Consider the following 22,750-nt stretch of genomic DNA (forward strand, 5'->3'; position numbering starts at 1 on the left):
AGATACAGTTGGTAAATTTGTGTGCAGATGTATGAAATGGTAAATGGCTTGCATTTGTTTAGCGCTTTATCTAGTCAAAGGACCCCAAAGTCCTTTACACTACAATCATTCACACACTGATGGTGGTGAGCTACATTGTAGCCACAGCTGCCCTGGGGCCGACTGACAGACGTGAGGCTGCCATCACACCAGCGCCACCGAGCCCTCTGACCACCACCAGTGGTCAAGGCAGGAGAAGTGTCTTGCCCAAGGACACAACAGCTGAGACAGATGAAGCAGGGGCTCAAATCGGCAATTGGTTACATAACAAACCCTTACCTCCTGATCCACTGCATGAGCACCTGATTATGTTATCTAATAGAGGAGCAAAATCTGAAACAAAAGAGTATTACTGGTTTCTGCATTGAAGTCATAGTAATGTGATTTGAAGCAGGAGGGCTCTAATCCTGTGCAAATCTTCACTGGTAATATTCAAACAAACCGTGGCAAAATGTAGATATGAAACCAGAAGTGGACATTTACAAAAACTTTCACTTTTAGACCACATTTAGTGTGATCAGCTCAGAACTGCTCACACTGGGTCTCACAGATAAGAGCAGCATAGAAGGATTTATATTTTCATTTCTTACGAACTCGTGGATGTTTATGCATGCCGAAAAAGCTTGATATCACTTAAAGTTATTTATTCTGTCTGACTCATAGCTGGAAAAAGATGGGGCAGTTTTAAAACTTAAAAAAAAGAAAGACTTTGCTGAACATTGTTTGGCTAGCCAGCTGGAGTTGGACGGAACCAACTTTAAGCTGAGGGAGGGGGCTGTAGAATGTGGCAAATGTTTTTAGCAGTAATTATTTAGTTTCTACACTCCTCTCTGAAAGGACTGGACCAGTGAGGTCAGTTCCTTTACTTTTTTTTCATAGTCTGAAAACATTTGGGTTTGACAGGAAAAGACGAATATGAGACAAGAGAACAACATTTCAACTTTTATCTTCAGGAGTTTATTCAATAAACCACTTAGAAGATAATATTATTTATAAGGGAACACCAAATTCTTAGCTGAGCAAAATATTTCAAACAGACTTAAAATAGATTAAAGTGAATTATCTAATTACAAATTCTTTGCTGCAATAATCACATCATGTGACCCAATGGCATCACTACATTTTTTCATTCTTCTTTTGTGATGCCTTTACATGCTTTCATTACATCCTCTCTCTCTCAGCTGTTTGTTTGAAAGGGTCAGTCCCTTCAGCCTCCTCTTTAGCAGGTAAAATGTACCGTAGCTCTATGGGGTTTGTGTCTGGAGATGGACTTGTCCAGTCTAGGACCACCCACTTCTTGCCCCTGATCAATTTCCTTGTTGTTTTGACAAAGCATTCTCGGTCATTATCTTACATTTAGAGGGGAGTGCAACTAAGAAAGTAAAAACAGAATTAACCACTACACACTTTGGGGGGGGGAGCAGGTGCCTTTGTGAAGATGTATAGAAAATCCTGAACTGATCAGAGCTACAAAATCAAAACAGAAGGCAACAAATTCCCTAGTGGAGTCCTGACTGCCTTAAAGGTGCGTGTTTTACCTCCTCTGAAGCTTCTTTGATGTCATCTTGTTCAGCTGGCACTTTTTCCCTGTAGGAACAGTTCCCGTTAAGTCCATTTCAAACCCAAATGAGGAATTTACCATAATTACAGCAGTTGAACTTACGTCAGAGAGTCTTCTTGGCTCTGTGTGTACTGAGTGAACACTGTTGTGTCCAGGGAAGCATCGAGGTTGTTGTACATGGCAGGAATGTCAACCCTGTGTCAAACAAATCATTAATAACTAAATAGTGGAACATGTCAGGCTTTTAAATGATTAAAATAAATAAATGCTTCAGAAATCTGACCTTTTGGTTCTTTTCACCTCCTTCTGGTGCTCGGTCAGAACCCGCTCCTTCGTCTCAGGAGGAATGAAAACAAAGTCTATTGAAGCTTCTTCCTCCAAGACCTTCTTGCGTGGAGGTTTGGGAGAGCCAAAATCCAGCTTTGTCTACAGGAAAAAGAAAAATCAGTTTTAAAAAGTACAGTATTTTCAGGTCTATAGAGCGCACCTCACTATAAGCCGCACCCACAAAGTTTAAAAAAAAAAAATTGGAAACGTACATACACTGCTCAAAAAAAATAAAGGGAACACTTAAACAACACAATATAACTCCAAGTAAATCAAACTTCTGTGAAAGCAAACTGTCCACTTAGGAAGAAACAGTGATTGGAAATCAATTTCACATGATGTTGTGCAAATGGAATAGACAACAGGTGGAAATTATTGGTAATTAGCAAGACACACTCAATAAAGGAGTGGTTCTGCAGCTGGGGACCACAGCCCACTTCTCAGTACCTATGCTTTCTGGCTGATGTTTTGGTCACTTTCGAATGTTGGTGGTGAGTTCACACTCGTGGTAGCATAAGACGGACTCTACAACCCACACAAGTGGCTCAGGTACTGCAGCTCATCCAGGATGGTACATCAATGCAAGAAGGTTTGCTGTGTCGGTCAGCATAGCTACCAGGAGACAGGCCAGTACACCAGGAGATGTGGAGGAGGCCGTAGGAGGGCAACAACCCAGCAGCAGGACCGCTAACTCTGCCTTTGTGCAAGGAGGAACAGGAGGAGCACTGCCAAAGTGCATGACCTCCAGCAGGCCACAAATGTGCAGGTGTCTGCACAAACGGTTAGAACCCGACTCCATGAGGATGGTATGAGGGCCCGACGTCCACAGATGGGGTGTTATTCTCACAGCCCAACGCCGTGCAGGACGCTTGGCATTTGCCAGAGAACACCAGGACAAATTCGCCACTGGCGCCCTGTGCTCTTCACAGATGAAAGCAGGTTTGCACTGAGCACATGTGACAGACTTGACTGAGTCTGGAGATGCCGTGGAGAGCGATCTGCTGCCTGCAACATCCTTCAGCATGACTGGTTTGGCAGTGGGTCGGTAATGGTGTGGGTGGCATTTCTTTGGAGGGCCGCACAGCTCTTCCTGTGCTCGCCAGAGGTAGCATGACTGCCAATAGGTACTGAGATGAGATCCTCAGACCCCTTGTGAGACCATATGCTGGTGCGATTGGCCCTGGGTTCCTCCTCATGCAGGATAATGCTAGACCTCGTGTGGCTGGAGTGTGTCAGCAGTTCCTGCAAGATGAAGGCATTGAAGCTATGGACTGGCCCGCTCGTTCCCCAGACCTGAATCCGATTGAGCAGATCTGGGACATCATGTCTCGCTCCATCCACCAACGTCACGTTGCACCACAGACTGTCCAGGAGTTGGCAGATGCTTTAGTCCAGATCTGGGAGGAGATCCCTCAGAAGACCATCCACCACCTCATCAGGAGCATGCACAGGTGTTGTAGGGAGGTTCCACACAATACCGAGCCTCATTTTGAAGTGTTTTAAGGACATTACATTAAAGTTGGATCAGCCGGTAGTGTGTTTTTCCACTTTAATTTTGTGCATGACTCCAAATCCAGGCCTCCATTGGTTAATAAATTTGATTTCCACTGATGATTTTTGTGTGATTCTGTTGTCAGCCCATTCAATTTTGTACAGAACAAAGTATTCAATGAGAATATTTCACTCATTCAGATCTAGGATGTGTTATTTGAGTGCGCCCTTTATTTTTTTAAGCAGTGTATATAAGCTGCACCGGGTTATAAGGCGCTGATATCTCTGCTGCTCTCGGTTTAGTTGCCAAGTTCAGCTTTAACTGAACTAATTAGTTTCTGAATGGTGCTAGTAAGATAGTAAAAGTGCTAATCAAACAAAACAGAAAAGTTATTGGTTGGTTTATTGTTCTTCCTCCTGCGCACTGAAACCACTGAAGTGTCGGAGTTGAAAAGACTCAGAACAGCTTCGTCACATACCTTTTCTGTCTCTATGTCAGTGTTGCTCTCTGTGTCGCTGTCATCCCGGGGTAAAGCTGGCTCTGAAGCTGTGGTGCCCGCTTCACGCAGCAGTCCAGCCTTTCGGAATCCATTAATGATGGTGGATTCATTCACTCTGCTCCACGCTGTTAGGATCCACTGACAGACCTCAGAAAATGATGCTCTTCGCATTCGGCCAGTTTTTGTGAAGGATTTATCACCGCTAGTCATCCAAGCGTCCCATTCACCCCTGAGTGCCGCTTTAAATATTCGATTCACACTGATGTCAAAGGGTTGCAAATACTTCGTTGTACCTGCAGGAATAACAGCAGGAACTGAGTTGGTTCTCTTGATGACTGCTTTCACCGAATCGGTGAGGTGGGCCCTCATACTGTCCAAAACAAGCAGCGCTTTTTTCCCAGGGAAAAATCCTCCTGGGCGCTTTCCGTAGCACTCCCTTAACCAGTCCTTCATTAGATTTTCTAGCATCCATCCTTTCTGGTTGACTTTAACCACAATGTCTTTCGGGAGTTGGTCTTTCGGCATAGCTTTGCGCTTAAAAATCACCATCGGGGGGAGCTTTTTTCCTGAGGCGGTGCAGCCCAGGATACAGGTGAAATGTGTCCTCTTGTGTCCGTTGGTTTTCATCAAAATGGACGATGCACCTGTCTTGTTTACAGTCTTGGTCAGAGGCATATCAAATGTCAATGGCACTTCGTCCACATTTATAATGTCGTCTGGTCCGATGGCGTTCTCTGCGATCTTTGTTTCAACAAATTGTTGGAAATTTGCAACTTTTTCCTGGTAGTCCGGGGGCAGTTGCTGACAGAGAGTTGTCCGTGCCCTGATGGACAGGTTCTTTCTTCTCATAAACCTGAAACACCATGACGGTCCTCCATTAAAATTGTCAATATTCATTTGGCAGGCAATTGATTTGGCTTTCAGCCGGATTTGCACGGTGGATACACCTCGGCCGCCTGCTCTCTGAGTGTACACCCAATCCTCAAGAACATCTTCAAGTTCGGACCACCTGCTTTTTTGTCCTCTGAAAGCCTTTCTCGTCTTTTGGCATTCAATGAGTTCTTCCCGCTGCCGTCTCCAACAGCGAACCATGGATTCATTCACGCCGAGCTTACGTGCAGCGGCTCTATTTCCCTCCTGTGCTGCCAGGTCGATGGCCTTCAACTTAAAAGCGGCATCATATGAACTTCTTCGTGTGGTTTCCATGATGAGGGGGTATGAGTTTGAAAGAATTTCTCCTTCGTGCCTGCTGCTAGCTTGTGCTATAGGAAAATTGGCGCTTTCTTCTTTGATTTCCAACTTTGACGTCCCGTGACTCACTTCCTGGTAAAGAGCCTCCTGGCGGGTAAAGAAAAATCCACAGAAAAGACGCACCTTCGTATAAGCCGCATGGTTTACAGCGGGGGGAAAAGTAGCGACTTATAGTCCGAAACATACGGTACATGCAAAAAAAAAAAAGAACAAAAGATTCTTTTTGATATAGTCTTTCCTATTGCCAGCATGTTAACCTTCAACACACAGAAGTCTGCAACAATCTCAGTAACCACTAACACCTCTCCAGAGTATAGGCTGCACCAACGTGGAGGAACAGCATCGCATCATTCAAAAACCATACTGAGAAGACCTACTGCTGTCAATATCTGGATAATTTATCGTTCAGGAACCACAAGAACTCAAACACTTTCCTGGTGAGAAATCACTCCAACTTTGTTTCTTCTTCTTGTCCTTTGAATAAACAAATCCCCACATCACCCCCATTTACAGCTGCAGTGAAAACTGTAGACTACTGAGTGGATCGCAGCGGAACAACTTGACTACGAACAGAAGCGTGTGTGCATACAAACGGTAGCCCAACCAGACGCGGAAAAGTAGGGCTGCCACAACTGACTATTTTCATTTTGAATAATCTAACAACTTTTTGGGGTAATCTAAACCTCTAATTTTAAGGATATAGTTAGCAAGTTGGTTGTTTAACTTCACAGAGTGCACTTACCAGCTTAAAAAAATGGTTTTTTTATCTGGCGGCTCATCAGTTGCTCTATATGCCTCATTTTCAGATGTAGAATAGCAAGGAAATGCTGTAGAAGGTTTAAAAAAACTTTTATTTTTAGCTAGCTTAAAGTACACTCATACTTCCAGCTTTTAGAAATGTTTTATGACTCGTATCCTGTAGTTACAGCTGCACACTCTGCTTTATCCCCCATGACTGACTGAAAGGGCAGCTCAGGTGGAGCAGACTAACAGGGTGGAGTAAAAATGTTACTTCATCTGACACGTTTAAGAAATGAAAAGTTCTAAATAATTAGGTGTTGATTAAAAACTGATGTCGACGGATTGTAGACTTTTCCGAATTATTAAGGCAGCTGATGCATGAAGAACTGCATTTCTGGCCTCATATAAAGCATCTAATACAATTAGAATGTGTGCAATTTAAAAAAAAAACATGAACTCAAAATAAACTTACGGAAACTGGCTTGGACATCTTGATGAAGCTTTTGGTATCCATCTCAGCAACATCGTTGAGCAGCGGCTCCTTCACGGAAGAAGAAACGGGCATTCCACTGAGACGCGTCTCCATCTGAGAGCTTTCATTCTGAACACGAGAGGAAAGAGTCGCTAAATCAAACTGAAAGCTCAACGCAAAAGCCAGAGTCAACAGACAGGACTTAAAGAAACTCACTGAATATGTTCCACTGAGCTCGTCGGGAACACTGACAGCCTCAAAACCAGGAAGAATGATGGGAGTCTTCTGTTTCACTTGGCTTAGTACTGGCCTGTGCGAAGCAAACAGCAACACTGAATCTGCAGCTGTAAACTCATGGAAACAAGGCTGATGTTTTAAAAAAAACTTGAGCTCTCCGGTTATCACATAAAAACCTGAACACTGAGTCTTTTCCTTCTAAAGACAAATACAGCATTTCGCCGGCCTCCTCGTGTTTACCTCATCTCCTCGGGGTATGACAGGCTGACTGCGTTTGTGAAAGTGGCATTCCAGAACTGCATGACCAACGAGCGCAGGTGCTTGTTCTTGTGCGGAAACAACACGCAGAGCAGAGGCGAAAGCAGAGCCAGCAGCTCATCGTCGTGGGCCAAAGCAGAGCACTTCTGGAGACAGCCCAGGACTTCGCTGAGCAGCTTCTCCAGCTGCAGGAGGGAAAACGAGTATTGCTTTATACATTTTAGAGACAAACCTGTAAAAGAAATCTGTGCGCCTATTCTGACGCTGAGCCAACCTTCTCCAGAAGATGAGACGTAAATCTCGGCGTCTCAGCTTGTTTATAAAACAACGCAAGAGGCTGGATTAGAAAGTTCAGAGCCTCTTTGACAGCGTCGACGAGAGCGAGGTTGTTGAAGAGAGCTGACAGAACGGAAACGAGCGCCGATCCCGTCGCCTCAGAGAGAGCCTCCGGGGATTCGAGATGAACCTGCAGACACTGCACCAGCAGGGAATGAAACGTAGACAGATTCCCCAGGGCTTTGTTCTGCTTACGTGTCCAGTTCATAGGTGTGTGGGGAGCTGGAAGGAAACAACACACTTAAAGATAAATGTCTACAAAGTTTGGTAATGGAAGGTAACGCCAGTTAGAGCTCTTACACTTTTTTTGTTGTTGAAAGTGGGGAGTGTACGGAGAGAAGTCCACACACTCCACCATCACATGCAGGATGCTGGCAACAAAGTTTAGTGTTGAAGGAACCTGCAGGATCAGATAGATCAGCTTAAAAACATAATATAACATCTTCATAATGTCAAGAGTTTTAGCCAAAACTGCAGGAAGAACAATAATCGGATACAACGGAGCGCCAACTCTCCTGAACTCACCGCCAGCGCCTCTCGATCTACTGCTGCTGCGACCTTGGCACAGAGCTCCTCGCAGCAGATGTTCTCCCCGGCTGTGACCACGAGAGCCGAGCAGCGAGCGAACACCTTGTACAGCTTCGACCAAGAAGACAACATGGACTTCTGGGCTGCCTGGACAACACGCAGCAAAAACAAACAACAGGGTGGGTCTAAGAGGACGCGTTCCTCTTTAGCTGACGGCGCTGAAGATTAGGTAAAAACAAAGAGGAGCAGACCTGTGGAAGAATATCGCCGCAAAGGAGGTGTGTGATCGGGAACATCAAAGCAGAATGGATTGCACTGAAGTTGTGCTCCAGAGCGTCACCTTGGTTGACTTCGTTAGACTATGAAAAAAAAAACAAAAAAAAAAAACAAGGATTGAATGCTCCATGTTCAGTCTGGTACACACAATGATACCAAACAGCCCTGTGACTATTTTAACAGGCAGACTGACTGATTACACGACTGAAGACACTTGTGATGCTGATTATCTTCAGACAGCATCAGTCTCATATTGTTAAAGAGAATTTTTGGCCCACTCTTAGTTTTAATGTTATTTCAGTTTATTGAGGTCTGCAGGCGTTTCAGACTTCAAGGGTTTGATGTTAGTTACGTGTCAACATGTATGTGGTCTGTTTTCATATTAGCTGCAGGTCAGCTGAACCACACTATTTACTCTGTGACCATTAGGTGGCATCATCACCCAGACAGCTAATAAGTCGTCTCCAGCGCCTCCTACCTGTGTGACTGTGTCAGTAAGCGGGCTGACTATCGAGCTCCACATCCTCCACAGCTGCTCTTTGTTCTGCAGTGACCCCGCACTGTGGCTGATGGTGCCCAGCACCGACTCCGCAAACGCCAGCGGTGAAGTGGGACCTGACAGGCTGCAGGTTACCAGTGTCTGGAGGCAATGAAAGAACCTGCAGAGACATGGCACCACTCGTTAATAAAATATGCTCTTACCTTATCTTAGTGTTAGTTTCACTAAACTTGTGTCCTACATGCAGGATGGAACAGCTCACAAAAGCCACGGTTCACTTAGGCCTTGGTCACTTGAAATGGTTTTCTATTTGTTTTTTGTTTCAACAATTTTTCTATTTTATGTACACTGCAGGAAAAAAAAAATCCACCAGTAATAGATAATCCTTTCCTTACACTTTTAAAATCTCAAATATTCTCACGTCACGCTGTCCTGTAACAACTGGAGGAATGAAGCAGTTTGACTCAGATCTGTTATATGTCATTCTTAACATTTTGTAGTTATTTTAAATTCATTTCAAAGTCCAGGGAGGATTGATATATATATGATCGTTTGCTCTGAGCAGCGTCATGTGTTTTCATCCATTTGCATGAATACATTTGAACTGTTCTTTCCTTAAACAGTTTCACTGAGCTCCACTAAAACCCTCCTGCCACACACGACAAGATAACGTATTCGACACGAGACTCACTTCTCTGCTTCTACGTAGGCTGGCAGCATGCTGCTGTTGAAGAGGAGTTGGATGAGGAACAGCGATGGAGTGCCCTGAATAAAAACAAGTACTATAAAACTTTTTATCAAGCCTTTGATTCAGCACGAGAACGGATAAAACGGAAACGAGAAGCACTCACGTTCAGCACGTCCATCTTGCCCACTTGATAGGAAGCGGAGCCGAGAACTCTCTGAGGGAGCCCTTTAACCGTGGCCTCGAACAGAACCTGAAGAAGACCACAAGGTTCAGGGAGATCTGTGTTAGAGAACCACCACATCAAGAAATAGACTAAAGGAACACATTTCACAGATTTATAACTAAACTAAAAAAGGAAAAAGAAAAATATACTCAAACACTGATACAAGAACACAAAATTTGATTAGGTATAAATTAGGGACACTAATGTTTTATTTAGATGACCCAGCAGTGGTTTGGACACAAACTCTAGAGTTAAACATATTTAAGACTCTTAAAGAACACTGAGGCACAGCTGTAAGCACCATCAGAATAACGTTACATGACTAAATCAACGCTTTACAAAGCCTCCACACTGAGAACATTCAGTTACCTTCTGACACAATCTTTAGAAACTAGATATTACAACCAGTGTAACTCAAAGGTTTTGTTAAAAGATAAATACAGGTGCAGAAAAGGTGTTTGTTGTGCATCATGTTCTTCAAATAGCTTAATGAGTTTCATTTTTTGTGATGGTCACATTAAGTAAACTGATAAATACATTTGATTACTTTAAAATTCATGAGTTTCACCGGTCAGAATTTTATTTTCCTGTGGAATGTTAACTTAATGCAGAGACAACATGGAAACACTCACAGATGAGGTAAAACATGCACTGGATCTGAGAACAGGAGACATATTCACAGGAAGCAGCTATGGGTTAATTTGAGGTTAAAGTAAATCATGTGGGTTAACTCCGGCTCTGTTTACACAAAGCCGATCTCCTGAAAATGTCAAAGGCTTGTTTACATGTTTACAAGGTGCTGCTGGGCTCTTTGAGCCTGTAGTAGTTTCCATGTCAGGCCACTAGTTGGTGCTTCAATGGTCTTGAGCACAGACACCAGGTTCTCCAGCATGTAAACAGTTACATCCAAAATGGTGAATATATGGACTTTTCTTTGGACTTACAGTGAGGTTGGGTTGGTGCTACATGTTGAAAAGGGTGAGTAACATAAACAGCACTTTGTTTACTACTGTTGTTGATCTACTCATGCATGTGCAGAACAGCTGACTGTGGTGCACATGTTGAATTTCACACGTTGCAGCTTCCTTTGAAATGCAAATAAAAGTGTCCAAAAATCTTCACTCTTAGACCTGGGTTTGGAAGTTTCAGTGTCAGATAATCTGACCATTGCTGTTGTGTAAATAAATGGCCGAACTGCAACATAAATGTTACAGTTTCACTGAAAAACAGCTTTGTGTACACAGTCCATACATCTACACATCTCAGTAGGCATCAATAAATTGGATTGACCAAAAAGGAAGGAAAAAGTTAAATTTATATTTCAGTTACAGCTGGCTAAAAGCCTCAACCAGTCCTGTGTTTTGTGCCAAACAGTCAACCTGTATGTCTTCACGCACTAACCCTCATCTGTCTGCGCTCTTATTTTTTTTATTGAGTATTAGTATAGTTTAAAAAAAAAACAAACAAAAACATAGCAGTAGGTACAACAAACTTACCAGGACTCTGTCTGCAGGCAGACCCTCTGAGACGACAATACTCTGCAGTGCTTGGAGCATCAGTGTGAGCACCTCACAGCCCTGGCGGTCCTTCTTACTGCCTGACGGAGGCAGACGACACGTTTTATTAAAACCCAGCAGAGAACAAGTGCAATTTGTTGTAAGTGAAATGCTTGAAATGTGAGAAGAGATGTCATCATCATCGGGGACATGCCCCTCAGTGTCTTCTGCTCCTCACAGCAGCCCCGACCACAAGGATCCGAAGGCTCAGATTTAAACTGATGACAATAGGTGAGACTGAGTGAGGTAGGAGACAAGAACGGGGTCTCGCTTGTCCTCCTCTCAAGTGAAAATGACCTCAGCCCAATCGGAGTGCTCTGTGTGGAGCCACAAGGCTGGACCCACAGCTTAAGGGCCCGCCTGTTGAGCAGCAGCCACAGGGACAAGTCACATAAGGAAGAGCAGAGCTAACATTATGATGGTTGGCTGATAAAGAAACCAAGCCTACATTATTTTTGCTTCTTTGTCTTTTGACTGCTCCCTTCAGGGGTCACTACAACAGATCATCTGCCTCCATCTCACCCCATCTCCTGTCTCCTACACTGTTACACCAACCATCTTCATGTCCTCCTTCACTGCATCCACATATCTTCTGAGATCTTTCTTTTTGCCTCCTTCATGGCAGCTCCATCTCCAACATTCTTTGTCCAATAAATCTACCGTCTCTCCTCCCCTCTCAAGGGTTTTCTTCCACCTGCTCTCTATTGTCACCAGATTGCAATGCCAACGATAACCATCATGGTCCTGTCTGACCTCATCTGTCAACCTGTTAGTCAAAATTGCAAATCAAAGGGGCTCAGAGCTGATCCCTGATGGAACTCTACCCTGAACCCGTCCATTAATCTGACTGCCACCTCACCACTGTCGCATACATGTCCTGCACCACCCTCACATGCACTCCTGACTTCATCATGCAGTCCCACATTTGCTCTTCCAGCACCATATTAAATGTCTTTGTGGAGAAGACATATGATAAAGACAGCGCAGCTCCTTCTGACCTTCTCTGCACTTCTCTACCAAAACTCTCAGCGCAAAAATTGCACCTGTGGTACTCTTTCTCTGCACGAAAACCAAATTGCTGTTCGGTGATCTGAACCTTAGCATCGCTTTAATAACTCTTTCCCATACCTTCATCATGCGATCATCTCATTTTACAAACAATCATCCTGTGCACTCTTTCTGGCACCACCTTACAATCCATCCAGAACACTCTTCACAAACTGTTCCTTTAGGATGAGCCCTACTCCATTTCTCTTCCCATCTACCCTACGGTAGAACCGTTTGAATCCACCTGGCCTTGCTTCCTTTCCATCTGGTCTTCTGAACACAAAATATCAGCCTTCCCTCTCTCCATCATTTCTGCTCCACACTCCTGCATTTCCTTTTCTCTCGCTGTCTCCTAACATGCAGTCTTCCTCTCCTCCTTGATGATCTTCAACCAACAGAAGTCCTACAGCAATCCTAGCTTTCTTGCATCAAGTAAGCAACACTTACCAGACTCTATAGAGAGGTTGACAAACCGGACAAGACTTGTCCATATGATGACCAAAAGGGACTCTGTAGAGAGACAGAAGACATAAAACAAACAAAATTCATACTGCAGCTGATTTTAAACAATTTAATGTTTTATAGAAAAAACAAACGTAGTGTTGAACAGATCCATAAGGTACCGAATCCATCAAATTAGTGGAAGGAGACGAGCGTCGGTGGATTTTTGACAAAAGGATAGCTTCAAGAGCGAAAAGAAAAGTTTACTAGATGGTAGTGAAGTTAGTATCTCACTTGGCTGCGACTGATGAAGACCAGGTGGTATTCAAACTTTCAAGAAAAATTAGCCAATTTTCAGTTTCAGTCTCACTGAGTGTTTGCAAATAAGCAATTACCGAGCCGCATGGCCGGTATTGGAAAATCTTGGCTTATATTAACATGCACAGCTTGTAAAATTATTCTAGGCCAAGGCCAAGATTTCGTTTCCCACTTATGCCCACATTTTACCTGCCTCGGCCCACTTTTTACCCACCTTGGCAGCCGCCCCCATATTTATGAATTAATCTACAGGAGTACATTTTAAAACTGAGGACTGACAAATCTAGACCAGTATTTTAATGATTCTTAGACCTTGACAATCACAGTTGTAGTCGCTTATGTTTTCTACCATAAGAGAGATAAGAGAGCTTCCTGCAAATATCAAAATGCAGCTTTTTAACCTCTTGAATTATGGAAACTAAACTAAGCAAATTTGTGACTATTTACAGAGAAAATTTGTTGTACAAATCTTTTGAAAATGTTCAAATTTCAAGCAATAGGACTGCAAACATATGACACTTGAATAAGGAAATTGAGAACCCCACCAACTTCCTCCAGACTGTTGTTTGCCAACTAGTGCCCAACAACGACAGCCCAGTGAGATACTGGCTTATAAACAGGAGATGGAGAAGCAGCAGCATACTGAAGAAGTAGAAGTTTACTGATGAAGATGGTGGAAGAAGAAAGACGAAAGGAAGAGGAGTATCTTCCCATTTTCAGCACTGAAAATGGGAAGCCTTGTCTGTAAAAACAAAAGATACCAAATCCAAATAAAGATGAAATTCTTTTAACAAACAGGCGCAGTCATAAACGAGACACGCTGGCGATGAATGAGCGACTGTGCTGCAGCTTACCTGGAGCTTCTTTGCCAACGCTGATGAATCCATCTTTGATACTGGAGATGAGCACAGCAGCATGTTTCAGGAACGATACGGCACCGGAGAGAAGCAGGTGCTTTAAGGGCTCTGAACAACAACAACAACAACAACAAAAACTTCATGGTCATATAATACAAACTAAAAACAAATTCACCAAGGCTTAGAGTGGTAGGTTAGGGCTTCATCACTTTGATTATGTGCTCCCAGAGCTCCACTCCCACGCTTCAAGGAGTTAAAACTCAAAAGTTCTGGCTGGGTTTGGTTTTGTCCTCTGTACTGTTGGATCAAAGTGGCAAGTTTTTAAAAAGAAATGATTCCTGTAAATTTTTAAGTGAAGCTGAATATTTCCTAAAGATTTATACACATCCTTGAGATTTTAGTTTTAAAGAAATTAATCTGTGGCTTCTAACTTTGGAACTGACTCTGCTGATGTTGTAAATGCCACATTGATGTGCATCTGATGATCCTTTTTCTATATTTTCAGACACTTCAACAAGTCATTAATTCTCTTAAGCTAACAAATAAGAACAACTAACCTGAACTACTCTGAAAAATATTGAATTTTGGCATAAACCTGATGTCATTTTCACTAAAAGCATTCGAAACGTATGAAATGATTGTAATTATACTTCAGTACACCATGGAAACAGCTGACAAAGATCTAAAAACACTGAAACCACAAACTTTGTAAAACAACAATGCTCATCTCATTCTTTAAACTTATGACCATGACTGTAAAGGAGCTGTTAGAAATTTGGGCGCCCCTAAATTCTGTGGAGGTGAATTTAACTGAAAGGTTTATCTGCACCAGTGTGTCTAGACCGGGGGTCGGCAACCCGCGGCTCTAGAGCCGCATGCGGCTCTTTGGCGCTGCCCTAGCAGCTCCCTGGAGCTTTTTCAAAAATGTTTGAAAATGGAAAAAGATGGGGGAGAGAAATATAGTTTGTTTTAATATATGCCTCTTTTACACGGGCCCTAATTCAGAAGTCCCGCTCTACTTGGCTCGGCTCGATAAAGAATGCATCGTGTTTACACCGGCCAGTTTGGTCGGTGGCAGAGGAACGCCTCCTCGTGTTGCGGGGGGCGGGGCCGCGGCGCGGGGGGGGCCCTACCGAAACTTAGCGCGAGTTGTGTAAACAAAAGAAGCACTAGACTTCAGGAAGAGAGGCGCAGTGGAAGAAATGATCTGGATGCTGAGATTGTTGCCGGAGTAGGACAGCTGTTATCCGCCGGAGATTTCAGGCTTTACAGCGCCTTCAGCTGGGGGACAGACGGCAGAAACGTTGCAGGGTAAGCTAACGCTGGTGTTTATATTCCTACCTTCGCTCTTTATGCTTGCATCAGGTCACACCCACGACCAATGAGTGAACAGGAGCTAAGCTTGCTCCACCCATGAAGCAGGGCCGGCCGGCTGGCCCGACCCCGAAGCAGATATATTAGCTATATTAGCCTATCTGATAGGCTAATATAGCTAATATAGATACATACAACATGTGTTGCCTTCATTATAAGACTTATATAAGGCTTTTAATTTTTTGCGGCTCCAGACATATTTGTTTTTTTGGTCCAATATGGCTCTTTCAACATTTTGGGTTGCCGACCTCTGGTCTAGAGAATCTTAAGAACTTTTCCTGTTCCTGATGTAATTTCAAGTAAAACTTGTTAGAGAATCCACAACTAACTCCAGTCCTGTAAACAGCTGTTTGCAGCTCATTCAGGAGGTGAAACAAGAAGAAAGCATTCTCATAAAATATCTTTAATAATATTTTTTTCCTCGATTATACTGTTTTGTGACCATTTGGACCAAAAATTGAAGCTAAAACTAGAAATCTGACTAACTGGACAGCCCTAAAACTAAGCAGAAAACTCAGAGAATTATAAAAGGTAAAACAGGAGGATTTATTTTTGATTTGGGGGCAGTTGTGGATCAGTGGTTAGAGCAGCCATCCTCCAATGAGAGTTGGAGGTTCAATTCCTGGGAATAGTCACATGTTGAAGTGTCCCTGGGCAAGACACTGAACTCCTCACTGCCTCTGATGTGTCCCATCGGTGTATGAATGGAGTTTAAAGCACTGAATGATTCATTCAGATTAGCTCTGTTGAGATGTAGTAGAGTGCTGTATGAATGTAAGTGTGGATGTGGAAATGAGGGCACAGACTGTGTTGTAAAGCGCTTTGAGTAGCCTGGTTGGCTGTAAGTACAGTCCATTTACCATTTACTGTGTACACATTCATGCATCTGGAGGCGAGCCAGCCTCCTGACCAATACTGTCTGTATACATCTGCAGACAGTAAAATCCAAACAAACCCACCAACACTGCTGAATCTCATCTTCAGAGAAACAAAGCTGTCAGAATCTTCATGTGAAAGTGCTCAACAACATGCAAGATTAAAAAAAAATAAATCAGAATGTACACACAGCTGATGTGTGGCTCAGACCCACCCAGATTTAGGATGAGTTTATGCTTCGCTGCAGAAGCAACCACCTCCGGTCCCTGGAAGTAGTGAAGCAGCATCTCCAGGCCCAGCAGCTGGATGGAAGAGAAGCTGGGAGAGACATGCATACTGGAATTCAAGCTCATCCGAGAGGTGACGGCCGAGCTGTTGAGGCTTGAGTTGCCTGCTGAAGAGAAAAAAAAAAAGATTAAAATCTCTCCAAAGTGCCGTGTTGGTGGGGGTTTGTTTATAGAGAACTGCAGCAGGAAGAGGGGCCTTACCAGACTTTGGTGTGCTGGGTGCAACAGCTCCGTTTTGACTGACTCGAGACGGAGTATTTGGGACAGAGGAGGAAGAGTCGGAGCCAATGGTGGACTGGAGAAGAGGCACAGAAACCTGCAGAGGGACAGACACTCCAGAGTCATAAATACTCCTATTTATATGACCCGTGTAGATCTGTTGAAACAGGCCTGACCTGATCAAAGTTGGAGAATAGGTTAGGTCCCAGCTGCACCGCCAGGTACCACCACACCTCCACCTTGGTTAGCAGCAGGGCTTCTGCCCTGACATGGATGGATATGAGCGGCTGCATGAGGAGCTTTATACGCTTGGCGCTGCACAGGATGTCTGGAAGAATTTCAAACGTGGCTCTCATGTCCGAACGACTACATGTAAAGAGTTCAGGGAGTGGGGGGTGGGGGAGGGGGTTCGCCTAGGACAGATGAGCTCACCTGGATTGAGAGCAAAGTTATCGATGAGACTCTTCCAGGCAATGAAGGCGATCTTCTTAATGGTGGGAGAGGAGCTGCGGAAACCCAGTTCCTCCAGATGCAGCAGAGAGTTGATGAAGGGACCCCCCCTGTGGAGCAGCTGTGCAGGAAATATACATACAGAAAGTTCTCATTGATAATGTCTCCCATTTTTCCCAAACAAGCATGTCCGATTCTCATTCTGCCCTCTGTGACAATCAGCTGCTACCTTTAGTTGAGACAAAGGCTGAGTCTGAAATGATCTCAGAGGAGGAGTATTTACTCTAGGGTGTTCTAGAAATAATCAACGAGATGTAGGCATGCAGCTCTAACAATTCTGAATTATTACCTACAAAATATTTCCATTATTTATTATAACTTTGATTTTATGACATTATACTGTTGTAACTACCTCTCTGTCATGTTGCTTGTCTAAAATGGGTCAATCTTGAAAATCAGTCCTCCTACAGCAGCAGAAGACCACTCCGGGTGATACTCCTGTCCACTAAGTTAAAAAAATAATAAAAATGCAATTGTTGCAGATTTGTCAGCTGCACACCAGTGTTGTGAGTCTCCCGTTCCCATCTCCCAAGTATCCGGTAACCGTGGAGATCAGTGGAGTTCAGTGAATCCAAACCTATCAGGGAAGGCAATACTTTTCAGATTTTTTTTTTTTTATTGTCCAGTTCTTGGTGAGCCTGTGTGAACTGTAGCCTCCGTTTCCTGTTCATAGCTGACAGGAGTGGCACCCGGTGTGTTCTTCTGCTGCTGTGGCTCATCTGCTTGAAGATCGGACGTGTTGTGAGTTCAGAGATGATTTTCTGTAGACGTTGGTTGGAACGAGGGATTATTTGAGCTGCTGTTGCCTTTCTGTCATCTCACACCATTCTGCCCATTTTCCTTTGACATTAAAATGACTTTACCCCCCATACAAATGTTGCTCACTGGATTTTTTTTCCAGACCATTTTCTACAACCCCTAGACATGGTTGTGTGTTAAAACCCCAGCAGATCAGCAGTTTCTGAAATACTCAGACCAACCCATCTGACACCAACAACCACACACATCTACTGTTTTCCTCATTCTGACGCCCGGTTTGAACTTCAGCGAGTCGTCTTCACCACGTCTGCATGCCTAAAGGCCTCGAGTTGCTGCCATATGATTGGTTATTTGTGTTAACTACGCAGTACTGTCAGGTCTCTTTTTAAAAAAATGAGCTTACAGTAAATGAGCTCAAAAAGTAGAAAGATATTTTATTGATCCCCTGAGTGAAAGTGGTTTGTCACAGCAACAGACAAATATAAATGTGAAAAAAGGCAGAAGATCAAATAATATCTACAAGATGAACTTAAAGTTCAAAAATAAGAACATCATAAAACAATGAACTCTGTAAAAGAAATATATAGTTGTAAAACAGTAATAAAATTGTACTGCAAACTGAAACGGAGGCGATGCAAATGATGCCAGAGTGTACATAATTTATATTTATAACAGCAGTTTGAGTAAAAGTTCAGCCTGGGACTTGAATGGCAGATTCATCTAAATTAAGACATTTGTGAATTTACAGTGAGCTGAGCCAGCGTTGTGATTTTACTGAATGTGTGTAGAATAAGCAGAGAAAAGGCCTGTCTGTGTAACATCGTTAATATGCTTTCAGTCTGTGTAACATCGTTAATATGCTTTCAGTCGTGCAAACATTGTTACCTTCCCAAGCAGCTTTACGAACAGCGGCCAGAGCTTCAAGACGTACGTTTCGTTCTTCGACATGAAAAGCTTCTGCAGTTCTGGGATCAGTTTCTGTGGGACAAACACAGTTTATTACACCACGGCTGACTTTAGTTTGATTCAAAGTCAGAAAATCACTAATCCCGTAAACTCTGTAGCAGATCTGTAACATTTCTCAAATCAGTCATGTTAATAAAATACTTTGAGTATTCATGGATTTTTCCACGCAACTGGATATTCTCTCTTTAAAGTCCCAGTAGATCAGCAGATTCTGAAATACTCAGACCAGCCCGTCTGGTACCAACAACCACACTGGATTTAAAGTCACTAAAGATAGTGTGGCCTTTTTTTGTGTTTACAGATTTCTTTCTAATCACAGAAACAAGATTGTGTTGATCTAATGCTGCTATACTGAATCCACTCAAATGTAAAAGGTTTATTTGTTTACCGGAGAAGTTTTATTTAAAAAACAATATAAGTAGCATGCTGATTCTGAGGGGGAAAAAAGAGAACTGTCTCAGATATACTGTTTATTTTACACGTTCAAGTGAAGTTCGAGGTTTGTTCTATAGCTTGTTCTCAGACAAGACATCTTATGAATGAAACAACAAGAAGCTGAACTTGTAATTTTTCTGGTCAGAACAATTAACTAGATTGATTTAAAAGACATTCATTCCTGTCTTCCTTTTGAATCAATAATTTTTTTGATGATTTCTAATGAAAACATTTTATTAGAGGTCAAAAAAGAAAATTCAAACATTAAACATTTCGACTTAAAATTACAGCAGAAAACAAGAAATAACAGATAAAATGTCAGGCTGTCACTGTGATGTGCTGAGTTGTGGAAACTCAGGACATTAGAGTGAAACTTCTGTGTGTTTCTCATTATTTTCATGACAAAGAATTTGCCTCCATTTCAAAGCTTGATCGACTCCTTCCCTTTCAACTCAAACAAATTAACACGTAGTTGTCCTGTAGAGCAGAGGTCCCCAACCTACGGGCAGCGGACCGGTACCAGTCTGTGGGTCATTTGGTACAGGGTTGCAGAGGAAGAATAATTAACTTACAGTATTTCCATTTTTTTTTAATTTTTGGAGTCATTTATTACATTTATTTTGAAAAACTGACCAGATTCTCTCCACTACATCCGTCTATGACTCGCTCTTGATGCATGTCAGAACGCTCATCTAGGTCACATGATACGTTACCGCTAAAAACAAACCCACAAGCAGCAAAATGAGTAAAAACCAAACGTCTCTGGAAGCCCTAGATGGGACGTCTCATTACTGAGAAGCGGGCTCAGGGTTCCCACTGATTCAGAGTTATGGTGAGTTGTATTCTTTGTGCACTTTATATTTGTGGTGTCTCTTATTTTAAAGTTTAAACATCACCATATTGACCAGAGAACATTAAGGGAGGAGAGGCTGTTGTTCATGTTGATAACGCAATGCCAGGACGCAGCTAACAAAGCTGCGAGGACACGTTGGATTTACGTTTATTTTGTTTTAAAAAAATACGCCGCTTTCATGCCGGTCGTCTCATTTTATTTTGTTGTATTTATCCGCCACCCCTTTAAAGGCCGGTCGGTGAAAATAATGTCTGATAATGAACCGGTCCATGGAGATAAAAAGGTTGGGGACCACTGCTGTAGAGGCTACAGAAGCTGCTCACTGTCCTACTGCCTGACATGTTCGTGAACTGCTACACTACATTATAAACACATACTGACAGAAAGAAACTCACTGAGGACATCATTGGTTCAATGACGGCAGACACCTCTGTCTGTTTGGCCAGCAGCAGAGGAATGCCCATCTCCAAGGCTGCCGCGGCGCGCAGTCGCACCTTAGAGGCAGAGTGCACCACCAGCGGGACCACCAGCTTCGCCCACGTCACTGCTCCGTCACCCATCTCAGTTGGCACCTGTTCCAACATCCTGCGGAGGGTTAATGATCACAACATATCGCCTTCAGGAACCGTGCAGGAACAAGATTCTACCCAACAACAATGATCAAAGCTTCACAAACAAAGACATTTCTAATTAAATGAAAATTTGTCCATTCCTGCTGGAGTGTAGTTTGTTTAAAGAATCCAAAATTAAAGATGGATTAAACTGCTGAGTGAATTGCTTGCTTAAACTAAAATTTTATTCAAGCAACTGCTGAAAGTTCGTTTTATTATTTTATCCCATATATTTACTCTGTATTTTCTTCCCTACCACAGCAGTGCACCCTGGTGGCAAAGAGTAAGAACAGCAATACACAGACCAACACTGCATTTAGTGAAAACTTAAACAGCACAGGTGTTTTAAAATTTTCAAAGCTCATGGGATTATATTTTACAAGAGTGTGACAATGATGGTACAAAATGGGGTGTTTTATTTATTTATTTTTTAATATCAAAACCTTTTTAGAGCAATTTTATACAATGATTCTATAATAATAGCATGCAAAAATGGTTTAACTGCGTTTACTGTCAGTGATGGCCTTATTTGTCTAAAAGGTATACAAACTGAATTTAAAGGCTTCGGGAACAAGGTTCTACCTGATGACAACGTTCAGAGCTTCATGTTCCATCACTGCAGACTGGATGTCCTCTCTGTTCCACACACTCTCAAGAGCACTTAGTACAGCCGGCACCTGAGCAAAACAACACACAAAAGAAATTAAATAAATAAATCGCCACAGCTGGGCAACGAGATTTATAGTATTCTGCATATCAAACAGCCGCTGATGCTCACGTTTTTGGCAACTATGCAAGCAGGAAAGTTCTGCTTGGAGATGACCCACAATGCTCGAGTGCAGGTGTTCTTATCAGTCGCTTTCATCACCAAGGAGCAAAGTGTTGACAGTATCTGGGCTGCAAAGACCTCTGAAGAAACAGTGCGGATTAACACTGAGCTGCAGCTACAGACTCTGAAGTGATGATTTATGGGTAAAATAAAAAAATAATAAAAATCACCTACCAGGGACTCCAGCAACGACGTGAGAATGATAGACACAGAACCCTAAAGCTTGTAAAGCAGCCTGACTCAACTCTGCACTCGGACTGGTCAAGTGTACCTGAAAACGACATGACACACAATCATCATTAGGCTTTAAGGCTGCCCCATCATAACACACACAGGGCGTACCGTACAGGTAATAAGATATGATGTAACAGCAATACACTGATTAACCTTTAGTGATACATTATAATACAGTATCTGTTCAATTGGGGTGTAATGGTATGCATACAAGCCTATTTATGCTACTTTATGTCCGTAAATGGGCATGTCCATTTCAAACATCACATATTTCCAAATATGTGCTTTACATTAGCAAGGTTGTTAAGCAATACATCTACTGGAGTGCAGTGCAGGGCTCATTCCAGAGTCCTGAGGTCAGTTTCAGACGATAACAAACATGGCCACAGTGGTAGAGAAGATCATGATAAAACACATTCTCAGAAAGAGACAAAAACAAGCAACAGTAGACAGCGATGGTCCGTATGGCCGTTATGTGGATGGAGAATTATTCCTCGGTTATACTGAGGCGAGACATCATAGATATATTTGTAATTCTGTATACATTCGAACAGCCCATCTTCAACGTGTTCCATTTTTTGTTGTCATCTTCTTTGTTATTTTTGCTGGTCACATGGGGACTACACTGCGCAACACTGCCCCCACAATTTCAATTGAGACTTCGCTGCGCAAAAGCAGAAGCAGAGACCGAAATACAACGCACTCTTACAAGTGTGGAGGGTCTAAGGTAGCAGCAAGGCAGGTTTCCTCAACTGGTAACTTCAGTATAAAATAAAAGTCAAATGGTACTCTGTAGGGGTGGCCAACCCTGGTCCTGAAGAGCCACTATCCTTCATGTTTTATGTGTTTCTCTGCTCCAACACACCGGATTTAGTGGTTAAATCACCTCTTCATGTTCTGCAGAAGCCTGTTAATCAGCCATTGATTCAAATCAGGTGTCTTGGAGCAGAGAAACAAGTAAAACATGCAGCATGGTGGCCCTCGAGGACCAAGGTTGGCCACCCCAGCTCTAAACAATGACCTACAAGCCAGAATTCAAAGAACAAGTTTGATAAACTCTAGAATCATATTGGATTAAAGAAACATTACAAAAATATAAGTTAATAAAACAAAACAAAACACAAGGAATGTTTGCTTCAGTTAATTTGACC

The 22,750-nt window shown here is 42.8% G+C and overlaps 1 protein-coding gene across 2 annotated transcripts in view; it reads right to left on the minus strand.

The window, feature by feature from the left end:
- The window catches only part of rif1 (replication timing regulatory factor 1), a 32,346-nt gene that overhangs the window by 5,790 nt on the left and 3,806 nt on the right, over nt 1-22,750 (minus strand). Inside the window, exons 4-29 of one of the 2 annotated variants that reach the window (XM_017421166.3) lie at nt 21,540-21,636; nt 21,315-21,445; nt 21,119-21,213; nt 20,321-20,510; nt 18,557-18,649; nt 16,835-16,973; nt 16,579-16,730; nt 16,385-16,499; nt 16,111-16,290; nt 13,644-13,754; nt 12,478-12,540; nt 10,924-11,024; nt 9,368-9,454; nt 9,208-9,281; nt 8,496-8,676; nt 7,993-8,100; nt 7,739-7,888; nt 7,514-7,613; nt 7,152-7,435; nt 6,860-7,062; nt 6,599-6,692; nt 6,383-6,511; nt 3,898-5,256; nt 1,884-2,026; nt 1,703-1,795; nt 1,578-1,626 (exon numbers count right to left, since the gene is read on the minus strand). In XM_017421166.3, coding sequence (XP_017276655.1) covers nt 1,578-1,626; nt 1,703-1,795; nt 1,884-2,026; nt 3,898-5,256; nt 6,383-6,511; nt 6,599-6,692; nt 6,860-7,062; nt 7,152-7,435; nt 7,514-7,613; nt 7,739-7,888; nt 7,993-8,100; nt 8,496-8,676; nt 9,208-9,281; nt 9,368-9,454; nt 10,924-11,024; nt 12,478-12,540; nt 13,644-13,754; nt 16,111-16,290; nt 16,385-16,499; nt 16,579-16,730; nt 16,835-16,973; nt 18,557-18,649; nt 20,321-20,510; nt 21,119-21,213; nt 21,315-21,445; nt 21,540-21,636 — 4,521 coding nt within the window. The remainder of the gene's footprint in view (nt 1-1,577; nt 1,627-1,702; nt 1,796-1,883; nt 2,027-3,897; nt 5,257-6,382; nt 6,512-6,598; nt 6,693-6,859; nt 7,063-7,151; nt 7,436-7,513; nt 7,614-7,738; nt 7,889-7,992; nt 8,101-8,495; nt 8,677-9,207; nt 9,282-9,367; nt 9,455-10,923; nt 11,025-12,477; nt 12,541-13,643; nt 13,755-16,110; nt 16,291-16,384; nt 16,500-16,578; nt 16,731-16,834; nt 16,974-18,556; nt 18,650-20,320; nt 20,511-21,118; nt 21,214-21,314; nt 21,446-21,539; nt 21,637-22,750) is intronic. The other variant, XM_017421167.3, reaches the window with a different exon arrangement.

The sequence above is a fragment of the Kryptolebias marmoratus genome, linkage group LG6 (assembly GCF_001649575.2).
Source record: "Kryptolebias marmoratus isolate JLee-2015 linkage group LG6, ASM164957v2, whole genome shotgun sequence".
Lineage (NCBI taxonomy): Eukaryota > Metazoa > Chordata > Actinopteri > Cyprinodontiformes > Rivulidae > Kryptolebias > Kryptolebias marmoratus.